Source organism: Hoplias malabaricus, chromosome 4 (genome assembly GCF_029633855.1).
Source record: "Hoplias malabaricus isolate fHopMal1 chromosome 4, fHopMal1.hap1, whole genome shotgun sequence".
NCBI classification, from domain to species: Eukaryota; Metazoa; Chordata; class Actinopteri; order Characiformes; family Erythrinidae; genus Hoplias; species Hoplias malabaricus.
The window spans coordinates 68,677,229-68,693,181 of NC_089803.1; the positions used below are offsets into that span (position 1 = coordinate 68,677,229).

The 15,953-nt window shown below is 43.7% G+C and overlaps 1 protein-coding gene and 1 long non-coding RNA gene across 2 annotated transcripts in view; one reads left to right on the plus strand and one right to left on the minus strand.

The window, feature by feature from the left end:
• The window catches only part of exoc4 (exocyst complex component 4), a 253,279-nt gene that overhangs the window by 52,525 nt on the left and 184,801 nt on the right, over positions 1–15,953 (minus strand). The window contains exon 12 of the mRNA XM_066669357.1: positions 9,126–9,262. Within this exon, the coding sequence (XP_066525454.1) occupies positions 9,126–9,262 (137 nt within the window). The remainder of the gene's footprint in view (positions 1–9,125; positions 9,263–15,953) is intronic.
• Positions 3,097–5,894, plus strand: LOC136695700 (uncharacterized). The gene is made up of 4 exons (XR_010802335.1): positions 3,097–3,231; positions 3,879–4,370; positions 4,461–4,554; positions 5,398–5,894. It is a non-coding gene; the product is annotated as an uncharacterized lncRNA (long non-coding RNA).

Here is a 15,953-nt window from a genome sequence, read left to right on the forward strand (position 1 = left end):
TGTGTGTTGCCCTGTGAAGGACTGGCGCCCCCTCCAGGGTGTATTCCCACCTTACGCCCAATGATTCCAGGTAGGCTCTGGACCCACCGCGACCCTGAACTGGATAAGGCTTACAGATAATGAATGAATGAATGGCGCCCTGTTCAGAGTGTGTTCTCGCCCAGTGATTCTGGGTACGATTTGGACCCACTGCGACCCTAAACAAGATTAAGCGGTTATAGAAGAAGGAATGAAATGCATGTTCTAGTTTAAAAGAGTTCCACAGCTCTGATATTCAGAATATATGTGAATGTACCGAAACTCTCTTCTCGGAGGAACGTCATGATATAGGATTGAAACTGGATCTGGCTTCAGACCATCAGTCAATACCTGAGTCACACATATTTCTAAATCGATTCCAAACTTGAGACATGTTCATTCAAGTCTTTTAAAGGATATGCGGATTCCCTGTATACACACTCCTCTTCAAGGTCTGTCTCAGAAACTCGGAGCAGCCCTATTTCCCTGGTGTCCTGAGATCATGAATGGCTTGCTCTTGGCTTGATCCCTAAGCTATGATTGGTGAAACCACATGGCTGATTGAAGCTGCATCTGAGGCCTTTCCCCTGGCTCCATATCAAATCCCCTTTCTCTGTTACACATCTCAACTTTAGAGCCGGCTCTGCTCTGCCTTCCTCCTTTCCCAGGCAGAGAGACAAGACACCAATGTCCCTGTCCTCAGTGACTGAAGATGACACCTTCAGAAGAAATGCAGACGCTGATAACAGGTTATCACTTTAGACAGCTTGAATACAAATCGTCAGTTAAAGAGCGACCATAGTTAATGATGGTTTATGACTTTCATCGTCTCATTGTCATGTCTCTGTTTTCTCAGTGATAATTTGACAGCGGCTGGCATGAGGTCTAATCAAAAAACTATAACTACACCGTGTCAAAGGATTATATCAGGGGTCTGGACCATTTGATGGGGTATAGTTTGTGAAGATATTTGCCAGTGGCAAATAGCAAAAAAGGCTAATATCCTGAGTGATGGTGTACAAATATAAAATAAAAACCCAACAAAAACAACAGGATCCTACACTACATGTTACTCCAGGTGACTGTGAGGAGTGTGGTGTGTTCTCCCTGTGTCTGCGTGGGTTTCCTCCGGGTGACTGTCTGTGAGGAGTGTGGTGTGTTCTCCCTGTGTCTGCGTGGGTTTCCTCCGGGTGACTGTCTGTGAGGAGTGTGGTGTGTTCTCTCTGTGTCTGCATGGGTTTCCTCTGGGTGACTGTCTGTGAGGAGTGTGGTGTGTTCTCTCTGTGTCTGCATGGGTTTCCTCCGGGTGACTGTCTGTGAGGAGTGTGGTGTGTTCTCCCTGTGTGTGTGTGGGTTTCCTCCAGGTGACTGTCTGTGAGGAGTGTGGTGTGTTCTCCCTGTGTCAGTGTGGGTTTCCTCCGGGTGACTGTCTGTGAGGAGTGTGGTGTGTTCTCCCTGTGTGTGTGTGGGTTTCCTCCAGGTGACTGTCTGTGAGGAGTGTGGTGTGTTCTCCCTGTGTCAGTGTGGGTTTCCTCCGGGTGACTGTCTGTGAGGAGTGTGGTGTGTTCTCCCTGTGTCAGTGTGGGTTTCCTCCGGGTGCTCCGGTTTCCTCCCACAGTCCAAAAACACATGTTGGTAGGTGGATTGGTGACTCTAAAGTGTCCATAGGTGTAAGTATATGTGTGAGTGTGTTCCCGACTTGCGCCCAGTTATTCCGGGTAGTCTCCGGACCCAAAATTATCCTGAACTGGATGCGCGGTTACAAACAATGAATGAATGTATGCTCTGGGATACCAAGATTTATTATTGCAACTGCCTCTGTAACAGTGCCAACTAAAACCTATTTATTCACTATTACTTACTAGCTTTCCTAAGACTACACTGTAAAAAATGTTTGTAGAATTTACGGTAATAAACTATAAAATAGCAACGGTAAAAGATCATAACTTTGAAAATAGTATATCACCGTAACATATAAAGAAGTTTTCCTTAAATAAATAAATAGAATATTACATTAATTTTTACTGACATAATATTTATAATATACACATTTTTACTGTTAATTTTATTACTTTATGTAAAATATATTGGAAAATACCATAATATCATAAGCAAAGTATAACCCTAAAAATAACAGAAATATTCGGTCTAAATTAAAGATTTTGCTGATTTGCACATTTAAATTTACAATATTAAACCGTTCATTATTCAACAAAATAATACCTTGATTTCTACAGAAAGAAAATGTTAAAAAATACAGCATGTGTTGTAAGGTGAAGTAGCTATATATCTTTAAGTATACTAGAATGTCATTTTAGGAATTGTCTTTGCAAATATTGGTTATATATACCACTTAATTTTCTATTTGCAATGGAATATTTTAAACATAAATAGAAAGACACAAATTTTGTTGTAAAGTAATAGCTGGGCAGCAATGCTAACCATTTTTGTGGCTTTCAGAGTAGGTGGTTACTAGGGTGTAACCATATATGGGTTGCTAGTTTCTTAATATAAGCTAAGATGTAAAAACTGACCGGGGTGTTTATGGGTTGCTAAGGTGTTCTGGGTGGCCACAAGCGAATGTTGGATTGTTGCAAAGTTTGCTACAGTGTACCAAATAGTTGTTATGATGTACTTGGTGGTTGTCAGCATTTCTAGATTGTTAGGATGTACAGGGATCCATAGGTGATTGCAATAGTGCTTATAAGTAGTTACTAGGTGTATAATGTGGTTGCCAAAGGATGTTCTTGTTGGTTGCTTTTATTTACCAGGTGTTTGCTAAAATAGAAATACAAAGAATGCTCTCATTACATTAATAAATTGTATGTATACAATATAAAAAAAATTCTGTGCATTAGCATGAGTTTATATATGTTAACCCTACAGCCTGGGAAAGTGTAAAAGAATACATTTAAATATAATAATAAACAAAATAAAATTTAATTAAAATTAAATAAATAAATAGAAACATGCATCACCAATTCTATTATGCCTACTTTAAAATAACTTCTGAGTTCAAGATAATGTTCTAATTTAAAGTTCGAGCGAGCCGACAGACTGTTCAATACTAACGGACACTGAACTTTTGACCCCATGTAAACCAAATAACTCCATTTCTGCGCGCCAAAAACCCTACGCGTCCGTGGGGTTTAGTCTAACTCCGATGCTGACGGAATGTTTCCTGACTGCTGGTGACAAAAAAATCTTCTTGAGGTAAGTTTTTCACGTAAATTGTCACAATGTGAGAATAAGACTTTGTTTAAGGCTCGTTTGTGTGTGTATTGACGTTACTTTAAGTTTGTTTAGCTAACTAGGTCAGGATAGGTAGCACTACTTATTGACTAACATTAAGGATGTGTTCAAACTTGTTTCGGTTCCCTCGGCAGCTACATAGACTGTTAAAGTTTAGCCCTGGATTGGTTTATGTTCCCACTACACACTGACAATCAAACCAAAGTAAGTAAAAAAGTCACGTATGATGCACGTATGACTTTTATTTTTGAGCCAGTCTTCAGAGCAGTGTACCCCGCTGGGCTTGATGAATTTTTTGTGGTTCTGTGTGTTTACGTGGTGATATTTTTCCCCGCTTAAAAAAAAAAAACCGAGAGGCGGTAAAGTGAATAAATGAGTCGAAACAGCGGCAGGAATTCCTCCGCTGCCCAAAGTAGGTCTATTCCAAAGACGTTAGGAGAGGCTTTGGCCTCGGCTCGTTTTTTTGTTTTTAACGGACTCTGTTCTCTCGACGCGCGATTATGTTCACATCTTAGAACACCACATCCTGCCTTTGATCCTTTTTTCTTCAGTAAGGTCAAGGCAAAATAATTTGTTTATTTTTTATTGTTGTTTGGCTGTTTTTTCAGTTACGTCTTACAATTTGAAGGGAAGACCAGTTTCGATCGCATAATTCTGGAAATGGCAAACAGCAATGTGCTTCTTCAACGTCTTACATCACTTAATAAAGGTATTCAAATTTGTGGATCCTGGTTTGCAATATATATGCGTGTTCCTAGCAGGGAGACTGTAGAGCTTGTTGGTTGTTCATGCATTTGAGTTAATAAATCTTTTTTGGAGAACATTTGATTGCTTTAAAGAATCTTCAGAGTTAGATTGAAGGCTGCTAGCATTGCTAAGATAGGCATCTTCAAGGTAAGAAAACTACATATATCTAACAAATGTTTTATCGTCTTATGACTGCATTGTCATAGTTATCTGTACACAGTTTGGTTTTATAAACTATTTTTATAACGATTGTTGCAGTTTAAATTTTTCATTCCTGCCACCTTTCAGGCATTGCTCCTATGAGTGGTTGTGGAAGGAACAATGTGCTGGCCTTTGTGACACCCAGGAAAATGGTGATATTCTCATTCATTTAAAATCAAGCTTTTGTTGTTTGATACTTTAGAAGATGATTTGTTTGCCATTTTTCCTTTTTTTTTTGACAGCTGTGGTAGAGAGACAAACACAGTGAAGAGAGGGGATGATATGCAAAGGGCCCATGCCAAAACTGAACCTTGCCCGCTACAGTAACAATATGTGGTATGTTTTTTTTCTTAGAACAATGCATCTCCTTGTCTTTTATTACTTTTGTTTCAGGTATTAAGATTTTTCTTGACATGGACATCACATCCATAAAAAGTGGTAGTTGGTTGTGCAGTTCAGTGTACATTAATTTAATGACAGAAGGCTTTGGGTTAATCTCTTTTTGTAGACTGTGTAGCCATTTCATGTTCAAACAGTGTATGCAGTTGCTGATGCTAAACACGGTCACAATTATATAACCTAATGTGATTTCAGTTTCACCCATTCTAGTCCCTTTCTTCAGATGTTTTGATAACTGTTTAATAAATCTTTTATTATTAGTGATTTTATTAACTATGAGGATTTAGGTATTTTATTCCTTATGGAGAGTGATTGCTGTCACAGCAGACTGGAGACAGGTCGGGTGATTTTTGTCATAGTGACGAACTTGTGCAGCTGTGCTTGATTTATGTACTATTGGTCCGATAATCTGGTTCAGAAGATGCAATGGAGTTTGTTTATGGGCTGGAGACAGCACAGACTGAGCTCCTTCAGTCTCCTTCATTTTCTCAGTCTATTCATTGTTTTAGGTGGCTCATGAAATCTTTATTGTAACGTGGCTTGCTCTGTTTGTTTGTTTATTTATTATTTACAATTCATTTTAACATACTGTTTGTTAACAATTTAATGTTGTCTTGTTTCATTTATTTAATGTTTTGTATTTTTATTTTTGTTTTGAGAAGCACTCTGCAACTGTGTAAGTGCAATATAAAAAGTTGTTATTGTTATTATGTTTATTATTATTAATTCTAATATTATTAATGTTGTTTTTGCTTGTTTTGTTTTTCTTTTGGGCTGCAGAGAGGATCATGTCAGTCTGCAGCAAATGCCTGAGATGTGAGTCTTCAAGCAGAACTGGTGGCAATACACGCTTTTATTTCCAGTTTCTTGAACACGTCTTGAACATGTCTGTGTAAGACTCTGTCCCATGTTAAATGCCACATTTGGACTCAGTGACATTACTTTTGATGAACTAAGGCAAGTGGACACTTTTCATAATGTTTCTTCATTCCACCATGGATTAGTGCATATGTTTGGACACACATGATCTCACCACTGCTTTGTAAGTAAACTGGGCAAGTTATTGGATCTGTTCTACACTGTTGGATCTGTTTTACACTGAGAATGTACTAATGCAAATGCCTCAATAATAGTCTGTACTTTGGTTTATATCTAACTTGTTTTGCCTTTGTAACTTCAATTAGTAATTGTAAAACCCATGGCAAAAAAGTGTAAAGCCTAATGTGTAATGCCGTATTTTTTGCAAGGATATTCTGGCAACCACAGCTGCCGGTAATTTACTGTAAAGTTGAAATTTACAATAAAATACTGTAAAATAATCATGGTTGTAATGTGTTTATCATGGAAATGGGATGTAATATTTTACAGTAAAACTGTTGTTTTTTAATTGTTCACCGTAAACAAGTTCATAAAAATAGCTGTTAATTTTACAGCATAGTACTGTAAACAGGTTCAATATAATTTTTAAAATTTACAGTAATTTTCTGTAATTAAACAACAGTTTTAAACTGTTGAAAATTACGGTTGCCAGAAAAGATACCGTAATGTTATTTACATTGTCAACATTTTTTTTACGGTGAAGTTCTGGCAACCACAGCTGCCAGTATTTCACCGTAAATTTAACAGATTTTTTTTTACAGTGTAATCAACACACACTGCAGAACTACCCCAACATATACATTTGATATAATGTGTTCAGTTTATAATAAATCCTCAAGCATCAAGTGGTCCAATGTATCAACCACATAATGCATGATCCAAGTGTGAAATATGACGATATGAACGTTTTCATAAATGATCCTATTTTTTTTCCAAATCCAAAGTTGCTGTTATTAGCAGCAGCTTTTGCTACAAGAGAAAAACATGAAGCGCATTTGTAGCGTCAAGTATTATTCCTAACTCTTTCCTAAGTCAGGTATTTCTTTCCTTTTTTAGTGTAGTGTAAAGAGTGTTTCCACTAGCCGCAGACTAATCCAGGGCTGCTGTGGAAGTAATCCAAAACCTGTCAAAACATTAAACATGACCCGTCATGAGTCAAAACTGTGAAAATGGCTGTGAAAGCATGGAGTACAAATGAGGAACAATGGTAATAACTGCATTTTTTGCTACACCTACATGGCTTGCTTTACACTGAAAACAGGGGATAAAGGGCTCTATCAGCTGTGCAAAGTTTGCAGTCTTTCACCTTGTCACCAATATCATTTATATGCAGTGTGACACAAATAACAAGGGTCCTAAAACAGAGCCCTGGGGCACTTCAAGAAAATGAGACTGCATTCTATTAGCAGCTATGCACTGAGCTCTGTCAGTGAGAGAGTTACAAAGCCAGATCCTGTATTTGGGATCTAAGACAACGGGAGAATAATATGCTGCATAGAAACAAGGGAAAGATCAATCAGAATCTGACAGAAAAATGAACAGGAAAACACCACATGGGATTCAGCTTCTGCAACTGTATTGTGATGAGATTTTTTAAAAAAAAAAACACAAATTAAGGCAATTAAACCCATTAAATTTGAACACATCACTGTTGAGATAGCTAGGTTAGGAGCAGATGAACTTCCACACTTAAGAGATGACTCCAGAGTCACTTGTCAAATTACCGGAAGCAATGCCGCAAGCAATACAAAAATCAGGTCCAACCCATCGGCACCGAGCCACATTATTCTGTCAGTTCAAAGCAGGGCATTCAACCCAAAGGACAGGCTTCATTTTTTATTCGACCAAAATTGTGCCCACTGAATCAAAATGATAATTCAGCGATATGAATAATTTGCCTAATTCCTAAGGAGCAGTATGTGAACGGTTCCCACTCTCAGCAGGACGTGTGCAGACTGTGTGACACAGACGGTCACGCGGGTGCTGTGAGAGAGGAAAACGCAGTGTTTGCATTTTCCCTCCATGAGCGAGCACAATTTGGACCCCTTGCTGATGGATGCACATGCTTGGATATACTAACACATGTTTCTTGCTATGTTTGTCTGCTGGAGCTTGTATTCACCGTGTTCAGATATGTGGCAGTGTGAAGCCGGGGGGTGGGGTGCTCATTGAATTTTTTCTCTAGAACATTCCAAGAAATTGGTGACATAAATGAAATTTTGTCCAGAAATTGGTCACAAACCTGAGACCAACATAAAATGGCTCCATTATTCAACGAGTCTCATTCTTGCACAGCGAAAGTCAATGGAATCACTTGATAATGCTCTATTCAGTCTGTTCAGTCTTGCCACGAAATAATCAGTGGGTCATTTATCTCAACACAGGTTTCACTATTTCACCACTAAGCTGACCTTATCAGTCTAAACAATCATTCATTCATTATCTGTAACCCTTATCCAGTTCAGGGTCGCGGTGGGTCCAGAGCCTACCTGGAATCATTGGGCGCAAGGCGGGAATACGCCCTGGAGGGGGGCGCCAGTCCTTCACAGGGTAACACAGACACACACACATTCACTCACACACTCACACCTACGGACACGTTTGAGTCACCAATCCACCTACCAACGTGTGTTTTTGGACTGTGGGAGGAAACCGGAGCACCTGGAGGAAACCCACGCAGACACAGGGAGAACACACCACACTCCTCACAGACAGTCACCCGGAGGAAACCCACGCAGACACAAGGAGAACAAACCACACTCCTCACAGACAGTCACCCGGAGGAAACCCACGCAGACACAGGGAGAACACACCACACTCCTCACAGTCACCCGGAGGAAACCCACACAGACACAGGGAGAACACACCACACTCCTCACAGACAGTCACCTGGAGGAAACCCACGCAGATACAGCGAGAACACAGCACACTCCTCACAGACAGTCACCTGGAGGAAACCCACGCAGACACAGCGAGAACACAGCACACTCCTCACAGACAGTCACCCGGAGGAAACCCACGCAGACACAAGGAGAACACACCACACTCCTCACAGACAGTCACCTGCAGGAAACCCACACAGACACAGAGAGAACACAGCACAGTCCTCACAGACAGTCACCCGGAGGAAACCCACGCAGACACATGGAGAACACACCACACTCCTCACAGACAGTCACCCGGAGGAAACCCACGCAGACACAGGGAGAACACACCACACTCCTCACAGGCAGTTTTAACGGGATCGCGTAAGAGGGTGCATATAACTCCCATTCTGGCCTCTCTCCACTGGTTGCCTGTGCATTTTAAGATTCTCTTACTTGTTTTTAAATCTTTTAAAGGACTCGCCCCACCTTCCCTCAAGGAGCTGCTACACCCCCACGTCTCTGCTCGGTGCCTCAGGTCACATCAGCTGCTCCTGGAGGTGCCGAGGTCGAAACGTAAGCTCAGAGGGGATAGAGCCTTTTCAATTCCTGCGCCGAAAATTGTGGTATAACCTACCATTTTTGTTTTATTTGAGTTATTTATTTCTCCTTATTGGTTATTTTTGTGTTTTATAACCACCTTTGTACAGCACTTTGTTTCAGCTGTTGTTGTTTTTGAGTTGAGTTGAGAGTTACCGTATTTACCTGTAGGCAGTGTTGCAAATCTCCTTGTACTCTTTGAGCTTATCACAGACCATCTCCAGGAACTGGTTTGAATATGCACTGAGGTCCTGCATCAGGCTCATCAGATCCTGGATGGACTTCTCTACAATCACGGTACTCTGTAAAACACACACACACACACACACACACACACTGTTAGTGCTGGTGGTAACTAAGTGAGTATTTCAAATCAGTATAAGGTTAGTCAGGCTGTATGAAATACACTTAGACAAAGAGACAGAACGGACATTGCGTGTAGTTGCTTAGTTCAGAATGATGTGAAACATAAAGCCATCACCTGGACAGATTAAAAAATAAATAAATACATAAAAACACACATTTGAAAACAGGAATCTGGTACATTAAAACGTTCACTCTTGTTTTGTCAGGTACACTGTAAAAAACGAGTTAAGCAATAAGTCAACAACATATTTGTATCATTTACTTTAACTTATTAAATTAAGTTGTGTGATTTCAACTGGATTTTATGAGACTTCCTCCAATGAAAAGGAAATTTCATTCATTCATTCATTATCTGTAACCCTTATCCAGTTCAGGGTCGCGGTGGGTCCATCATTGGGCACAAGGCAGGAATACACCCCGGAGGGGGCGCCAGTCCTTCCCAGGGCAACACACACACACTCACACATTCACTCACACACTCACACCTACGGACACTTTTGAGTCGCAAATCCTCCTATCAACGTGTGTTTTTGGACTGTGAGAGGAAACCGGAGCACCCGGAGGAAACCCATGCAGACACAGTGAGAACACACCACACTCCTCACAGACAGTCACCCGGAGGAAACCCATGCAGACACAGGGAGAACACACCACACTCCTCACAGACAGTCACCCGGAGGAAACCCACACAGACACCGAGAGAACACACCAACTCCTCACAGACAGTCACCCGGAGGAAACGCACGCAGACACAGGGAGAACACACCACACTCCTCACAGACAGTCACCCGGAGGAAACCCACGCAGACACAGGGAGAACACACCACACTCCTCACAGACAGTCACCCGGAGGAAACCCATGCAGACACAGGTAGAACACACCACACTCCTCACAGACAGTCACCCGGAGGAAACCCACACAGACACAGGGAGAACAGACCACACTCCTCACAGACATTCACCCGGAGGACACCCATGCAGACACAGGGAGAACACACCACACTCCTCACAGACAGTCACCCGGAGGACACCCATGCAGACACAGGGAGAACACACCACACTCCTCACAGACAGTCACCCGGAGGACACCCATGCAGACACAGGGAGAACACACCACACTCCTCACAGACAGTCACCCGGAGGAAACCCACGCAGACACAGGGAGAACAGACCACACTCCTCACAGACAGTCACCCGGAGCGAGAATCGAACCCACAACCTCCATGTACCTAGAGCTGTGTGACTGCGTCACTACCTGCTGCGGCACCGTGCCGCACTGAACAGGAAATTTAAAGGAGTGAAATGAACTTGAAACTGTGAGTTATGGCTATGGGCGGGGCTTTGGTTCGCTCAGGAAGAGCTCCCAGCATGCACTGCGGGCCCAGCTTTTTCTCTTTTTTTGGGGGTTTATTTTCATTATTGTGTGCTGTGAGGGTGGGAGTAATATCCATGATGCGTTTAGATTGTTTATTGGTTGTATATTGGTTGGGACCTGTTAGGTCTTTCTTTGTAGCGAGCTTTTTCAGAGCCCTCACCCTCAGAGTGAAACACTGAAGCTTTGGTGAGGCTCCGGCTGAGTCTTTTTACACAAGACGCCCGAATGCCGCCTATCTCTTGTTCTTATTCTTTGATGTTCTTTTCAGAGAGTTTGAATAAAGAGCGTTAAAGGCAGCGATGACGCTGGATGATCTTCTTGACCCCGGTCATCAAGAATAATTAAATAACTAGATTTAAAAACGTAATGTCAATACTTATTTTAACGTAAACACCTACGTTCAAATGAGTCATGTGTGCTTTCAATGGACGTAGTGAAGCAGCTTAAAGTCAAATCAACTTGCAGAAAGTAATTCAGAGCCAAACTTGACTTAACAGCAGTTCGAATGGGATTTAACTGAAAAGTTTAAGGCAGCTATGTATTTGAGCCTTTTAATGTACACCAATCTGCCTTGTTCAATCCACTTGTACCAGCACAACTCAAACCTACGGTGACCAGACGTCCTCTTTTACCCGGACATGTCCTCATTTTTAGACGTAAAAAAATGTCCGGGCGGAATTTCACAAACGTCCGGGATGTTGTTTTTCTAGATCTTACATAGAACTTCGAGAAGTTTCGTTCACAAACTAGTCCCGCCCTCCCCTACTCCGATTGGTTCGCTTGAGTGAGAAGGGGGCGTGGTGAAGTAGCCTAAACTCTTCTGATTGGACGGTCTGACTGTAGAGCTACCGTTATTGGTCGATAACCTTCTCTGTAAACATTTAATTGGTCAGTCTGCACGTCAGTAGTCCTTGTTTACGTCAGGGAAAGCTCATGTACCCTCCCTCATCTCGAGCAGCTATGCCGAAACGTAAATGTAAGTTCTCGGATGAATTAAAAAAGGAAATAAAAATGTAAAGGACCTAAAAGCACAGGGAGGTTCAGCTAAGAATACAACGGCAGCGAGGGGCGAGACCCCTCTGAGAAAAATCCACCAACAAATTATTCCTGCTCTGTGGAGGTCTTGAAGGGATCCTGACCATTGAAAACCAGGTGAAAGGGCAAAAACAAAGTATGCAGAGCAACAGACAGATTACTGCCTGTAACTGTAGAACTACAAAGTTCTCCTGTGTGGTTAAAGGAGCTGAGAGAATGGCCAGTGTGCGTAGAAAGGAGGAGGTGATCATACTGCTATGGCTGATCGGTGTATACTTTTCGAAGAATCGATATCTAGGTTGCGGCCTTTGGTTCTGAATGATGAAGGCTTCAGGTAAGCTCCGCTAGTTGTATTGTTTTCAGCTGTTCAAATGAAACACTGCAAATGACAGCTCAGTCATTTTCCTTATAGAGGGCTGTCTGTCAGCCGCCTCATACTTCATGTGCAAAGAAATGTCAGGCACTCCATAAATGACATACAATCAGGCCTCACGCTCACCTGTCAGATGCTGATGCTGATGCAAGAGCAGTTGTCACTGATACTGTGTGTGTGCGCACTAAAGAGAGAGGGGGGGGGGGGGGGGGCACCGAGACGAGGAACAAGGACAGGAGCCATTACAGATTAGCCAGAGAAGCGGAACTAATAGAGAAAACCCAGCATCACAAAAAGCCAGAGCCATTAGACAGGTGTTGTCATCGTCAGGTAAACTCCACTCCGAGGGTAACTAAGTCCATCCCTTCTTATGGCACTGATCTACTTCTCCCTCATCCCTGCCATACCCACACTGCCAGAACGGCGAGTGGCTTTTCCACACAGTTTAACGAAGCACGGCCAAAACAGAAGCGCACACAGAGAGACAGCAGTCATACAGTGTTGTTAGCAATGCCTGTAGACTTTGGCTAGGGTTTCCTCACCCGCCAGTGGCCGGCAGGATCCGTGTGTGGAATCGGAGAAACGCTGGCAGCGTCAGAGGTGGCGGTGGCATTGGCTGGCGTACAGAACTCAGAAGCATAGATAGCTCCCGCTCAGCCTTGGCGCTGGCGTAGATCTGTTTAATTGGCCCTGGTGTTGGGAGGCTCCATGCTGGGTTGCTATGACACGCCCCACCCAGCAGGGGGAAGCAGTGCCCTTAAGCGGCGAAACGCTTGATCTGCAATCTGTTCTACATATCAATGCACACTGCCGGCGGCTCGGAGGAGGAGGTGGGGGCGAGCGGGTAATGATCCGTGGCGAGGCTGAAGCTGTGACTGCAGCTGAGGGAAGGGGGTGGGTTGATGGTGGGAGGCGGAATTGAACGGCGGGTTCTGTGCCAGCCTGTTACAGCAGGGGACCTGCAGAGACGACGCTGTGGCCTTGCTGGAACAACTCCATCATCTCCACAATGTGTCAGCGCTGCGTAAGCGTGCGGAACAGCACAGCTTGGCTGCTGCCACGAGTTGCCATCTAGACTATTGTTTAAATCAGAAGTTGGCCTGAAAAGTAACACAATCAAAGGGATCAACAATACCGCTTGGTCAGTTTGATGGATTTCATGCAACTCTCACTCTCACTCACTCTCACTCTCTCTCTCAGTAAACGAAAGCTCTAAACCCAATTATTCCAGTAACAAATGCTTCAGCACTCTGTAGCACTTGTCTAATTCTGCTCATTTAACACAGCCATTCGTCTTAGCTCAGGAAATCATTAAAAAGTAATCAAGCCGCAGAGAGAGGGTAGAAGGGCAGAGAGAGAGAGAGAGAGAAAGAAAAGAGGCAAAGAACGGAAAGCACACAAGCTCGGGTCCATTTGTCCTGCAGCTCCAGAAATCTTTCCAATCTTTCCATCTTAAAACGCCATGCCGGGACAAATGATGAGAGATAGAAGTGCCACTCCTCCCTGCCCATCATGCCTCCCATCCCTCCTCCTCCGACTTCTTCTGGCACTTTTAAACGATCTACCCCTCCGCCCAAACAACACTTCAGGAATTTCAGAGAGGCATTAGCATTTGAAGCATTGATTACACCCCGACACACAGCTGCACTCTCAGCTCATTTGTTTAAGTCTTTTCAGTGGAAATCTAGGATCAGCTTCCCCCCTTCGTCCATATAAATGCATTCATTAACCCGCAGAGAAGGCCCAAAAAATCCAAGATCAGTATTCCAAGTCGTCTAATCCGTATGACTCCCTGTCTTTAGCAGCATGGTGCATTAGACAGTGATACACACGCCCGCCTGCATTCCCTCTGTGCTAATTGCAGTTGTATTTAAGGAGCAGAAATGAACAGATTGGGCAAACGCTGGGCAGGTAATTAGGCTTCATTAAAAGCTCACCTGGCACACCGGGAGACACTATAGCGCTGTTATTATGACCCCCAGAGCGCCCAAAAAGAGTAAGTGGCTGCTCATAAAACTCATAAGTGTGTTTCTTTTGGCAAACGTTTCAAAAAGAGAGGCATAAACAAAAGATGCTAAATAATCCCCAGGGGCTTTACAACTGTGACACTAAAAGTTGGAGTTTTGTCTTTAAAACGCTTGCTTGGTTTAATTAGAACTTGAATTATTTACTACATTTTTGTCAGTTTTACGTTGTTGTACCTAAGTTTTTGCCTGATTTTCTAACCAATTATTAGTCATTAGGAATTCCCCCATTAATCAGAACCAAGGATTGTGTTTTTTTTTTACATTGCATGCATGTAGTTAGCGGCACGGTGGCGCAGCAGGTAGGTGTCGCAGTCGCACAGCTCCAGGGTCCTGGAGGTTGTTGGTTTGAGTCCTGCTCCGGGGGACTGTCTGTGAGGAGTATGGTGTGTTCTCCCTGTGTCTGCGTGGGTTTCCTCCGGGTGACTGTCTGTGAGGAGTGTGGTGGGTTCTCTCTGTGTCTGTGTGGGTTTCCTCTGGGTGACTGTCTTGTTAGGAGTGTGGTGTGTTCTCCCTGTGTCTGCGTGGGTTTCCTCCGGGTGACTGTCTGTGAGGAGTGTGGTGTGTTCTCCCTGTGTCTGCATGGTTTTCCTCCGGGTGACTGTCTGTGAGGAGTGTGGTGTGTTCTACCTGTGTCTGCGTGGGTTTCCTCCGGGTGACTGTGAGGAGTGTGGTGTGTTCTCTCTGTGTCTGCGTGGGTTTCCTCCGGGTGACTGTCTGTGAGGAGTGTGGTGTGTTCTCTCTGTGTCTGCGTGGGTTTCCTCCGGGTGACTGTCTGTGAGGAGTGTGGTGTGTTCTCCCTGTGTCTGCGTGGGTTTCCTCCGGGTGACTGTCTGTAAGGAGTGTGGTGTGTTCTCTCTGTGTCTGCGTGGGTTTCCTCCGGGTGACTGTCTGTGAGGAGTGTGGTGTGTTCTCCCTGTGTCTGCGTGGGTTTCCTCCCGATGACTGTCTGTGAGGAGTGTGGTGTGTTCTCCCTGTGTCTGCGTGGGTTTTTGGTCCTTTGCTCCGGGCCGTAGTCTGAGGCATCGTTTACATGCGGTTTTTGTTTGGAACAAACTAAAAAGTCCAAAATCCTGGACTAAACAAGAATGTGTGAAAAAAAAACCCTGGAGGATGAAGTCAAGCCCATGCCTCCTCTGACACTCGAAGCCAACCACTGCCTCTTTTCAAACTGCCTCTAACACAAATATATTTGGGGTAAGGGGCAAAGTGTAAATTGTATTTTCTCTTCATAGCCTCGCTGTCAGAATGAAATCTGGGGTATTACCGTGAAGAGTGGCACCTGGTTTCAGAGAAGACAGAAAGACAGGATGAAAAATAGAGGAACATGTCCGTGTGCGTTTGCGTGGGTGTGGTTCTCGTCTGTAATGAGTCGGGGTCTCTCCCCTTTAATCCAGATCTGACCCCACAGCTTAGAAAGTTCAGAGCATTTAACCCCGGACTGTTCCACAGCACCACCACTCGCACACATCCTCACACACCCACAAATGCATGTTCGAGCCGTGGAAGCTGGACATGCACAGCCCACGCTCTCTGGGGTAAAGGAGTGTGACGCGCGAGAGGATGGCATTGTGACAGTTCATTCATCATTGTCAGAGCGGCCGCATGCCTCTGAGACCCCACAACACAGCGCACAGACACATGCCCTGTCCGACATGACCCCGCTGCTCAGCTGCAGTACACCTGCAACATCGCCACTGCTCTAACACACTCCACACCTTCACGTTTACGTCTTCCGAATTTCATAAAGCTTCAGACATTTAAACGCTCTTATCGTGAGCTTCCTTCGAGAGTTCAGACGCATGTAAAGACTTAAAAAT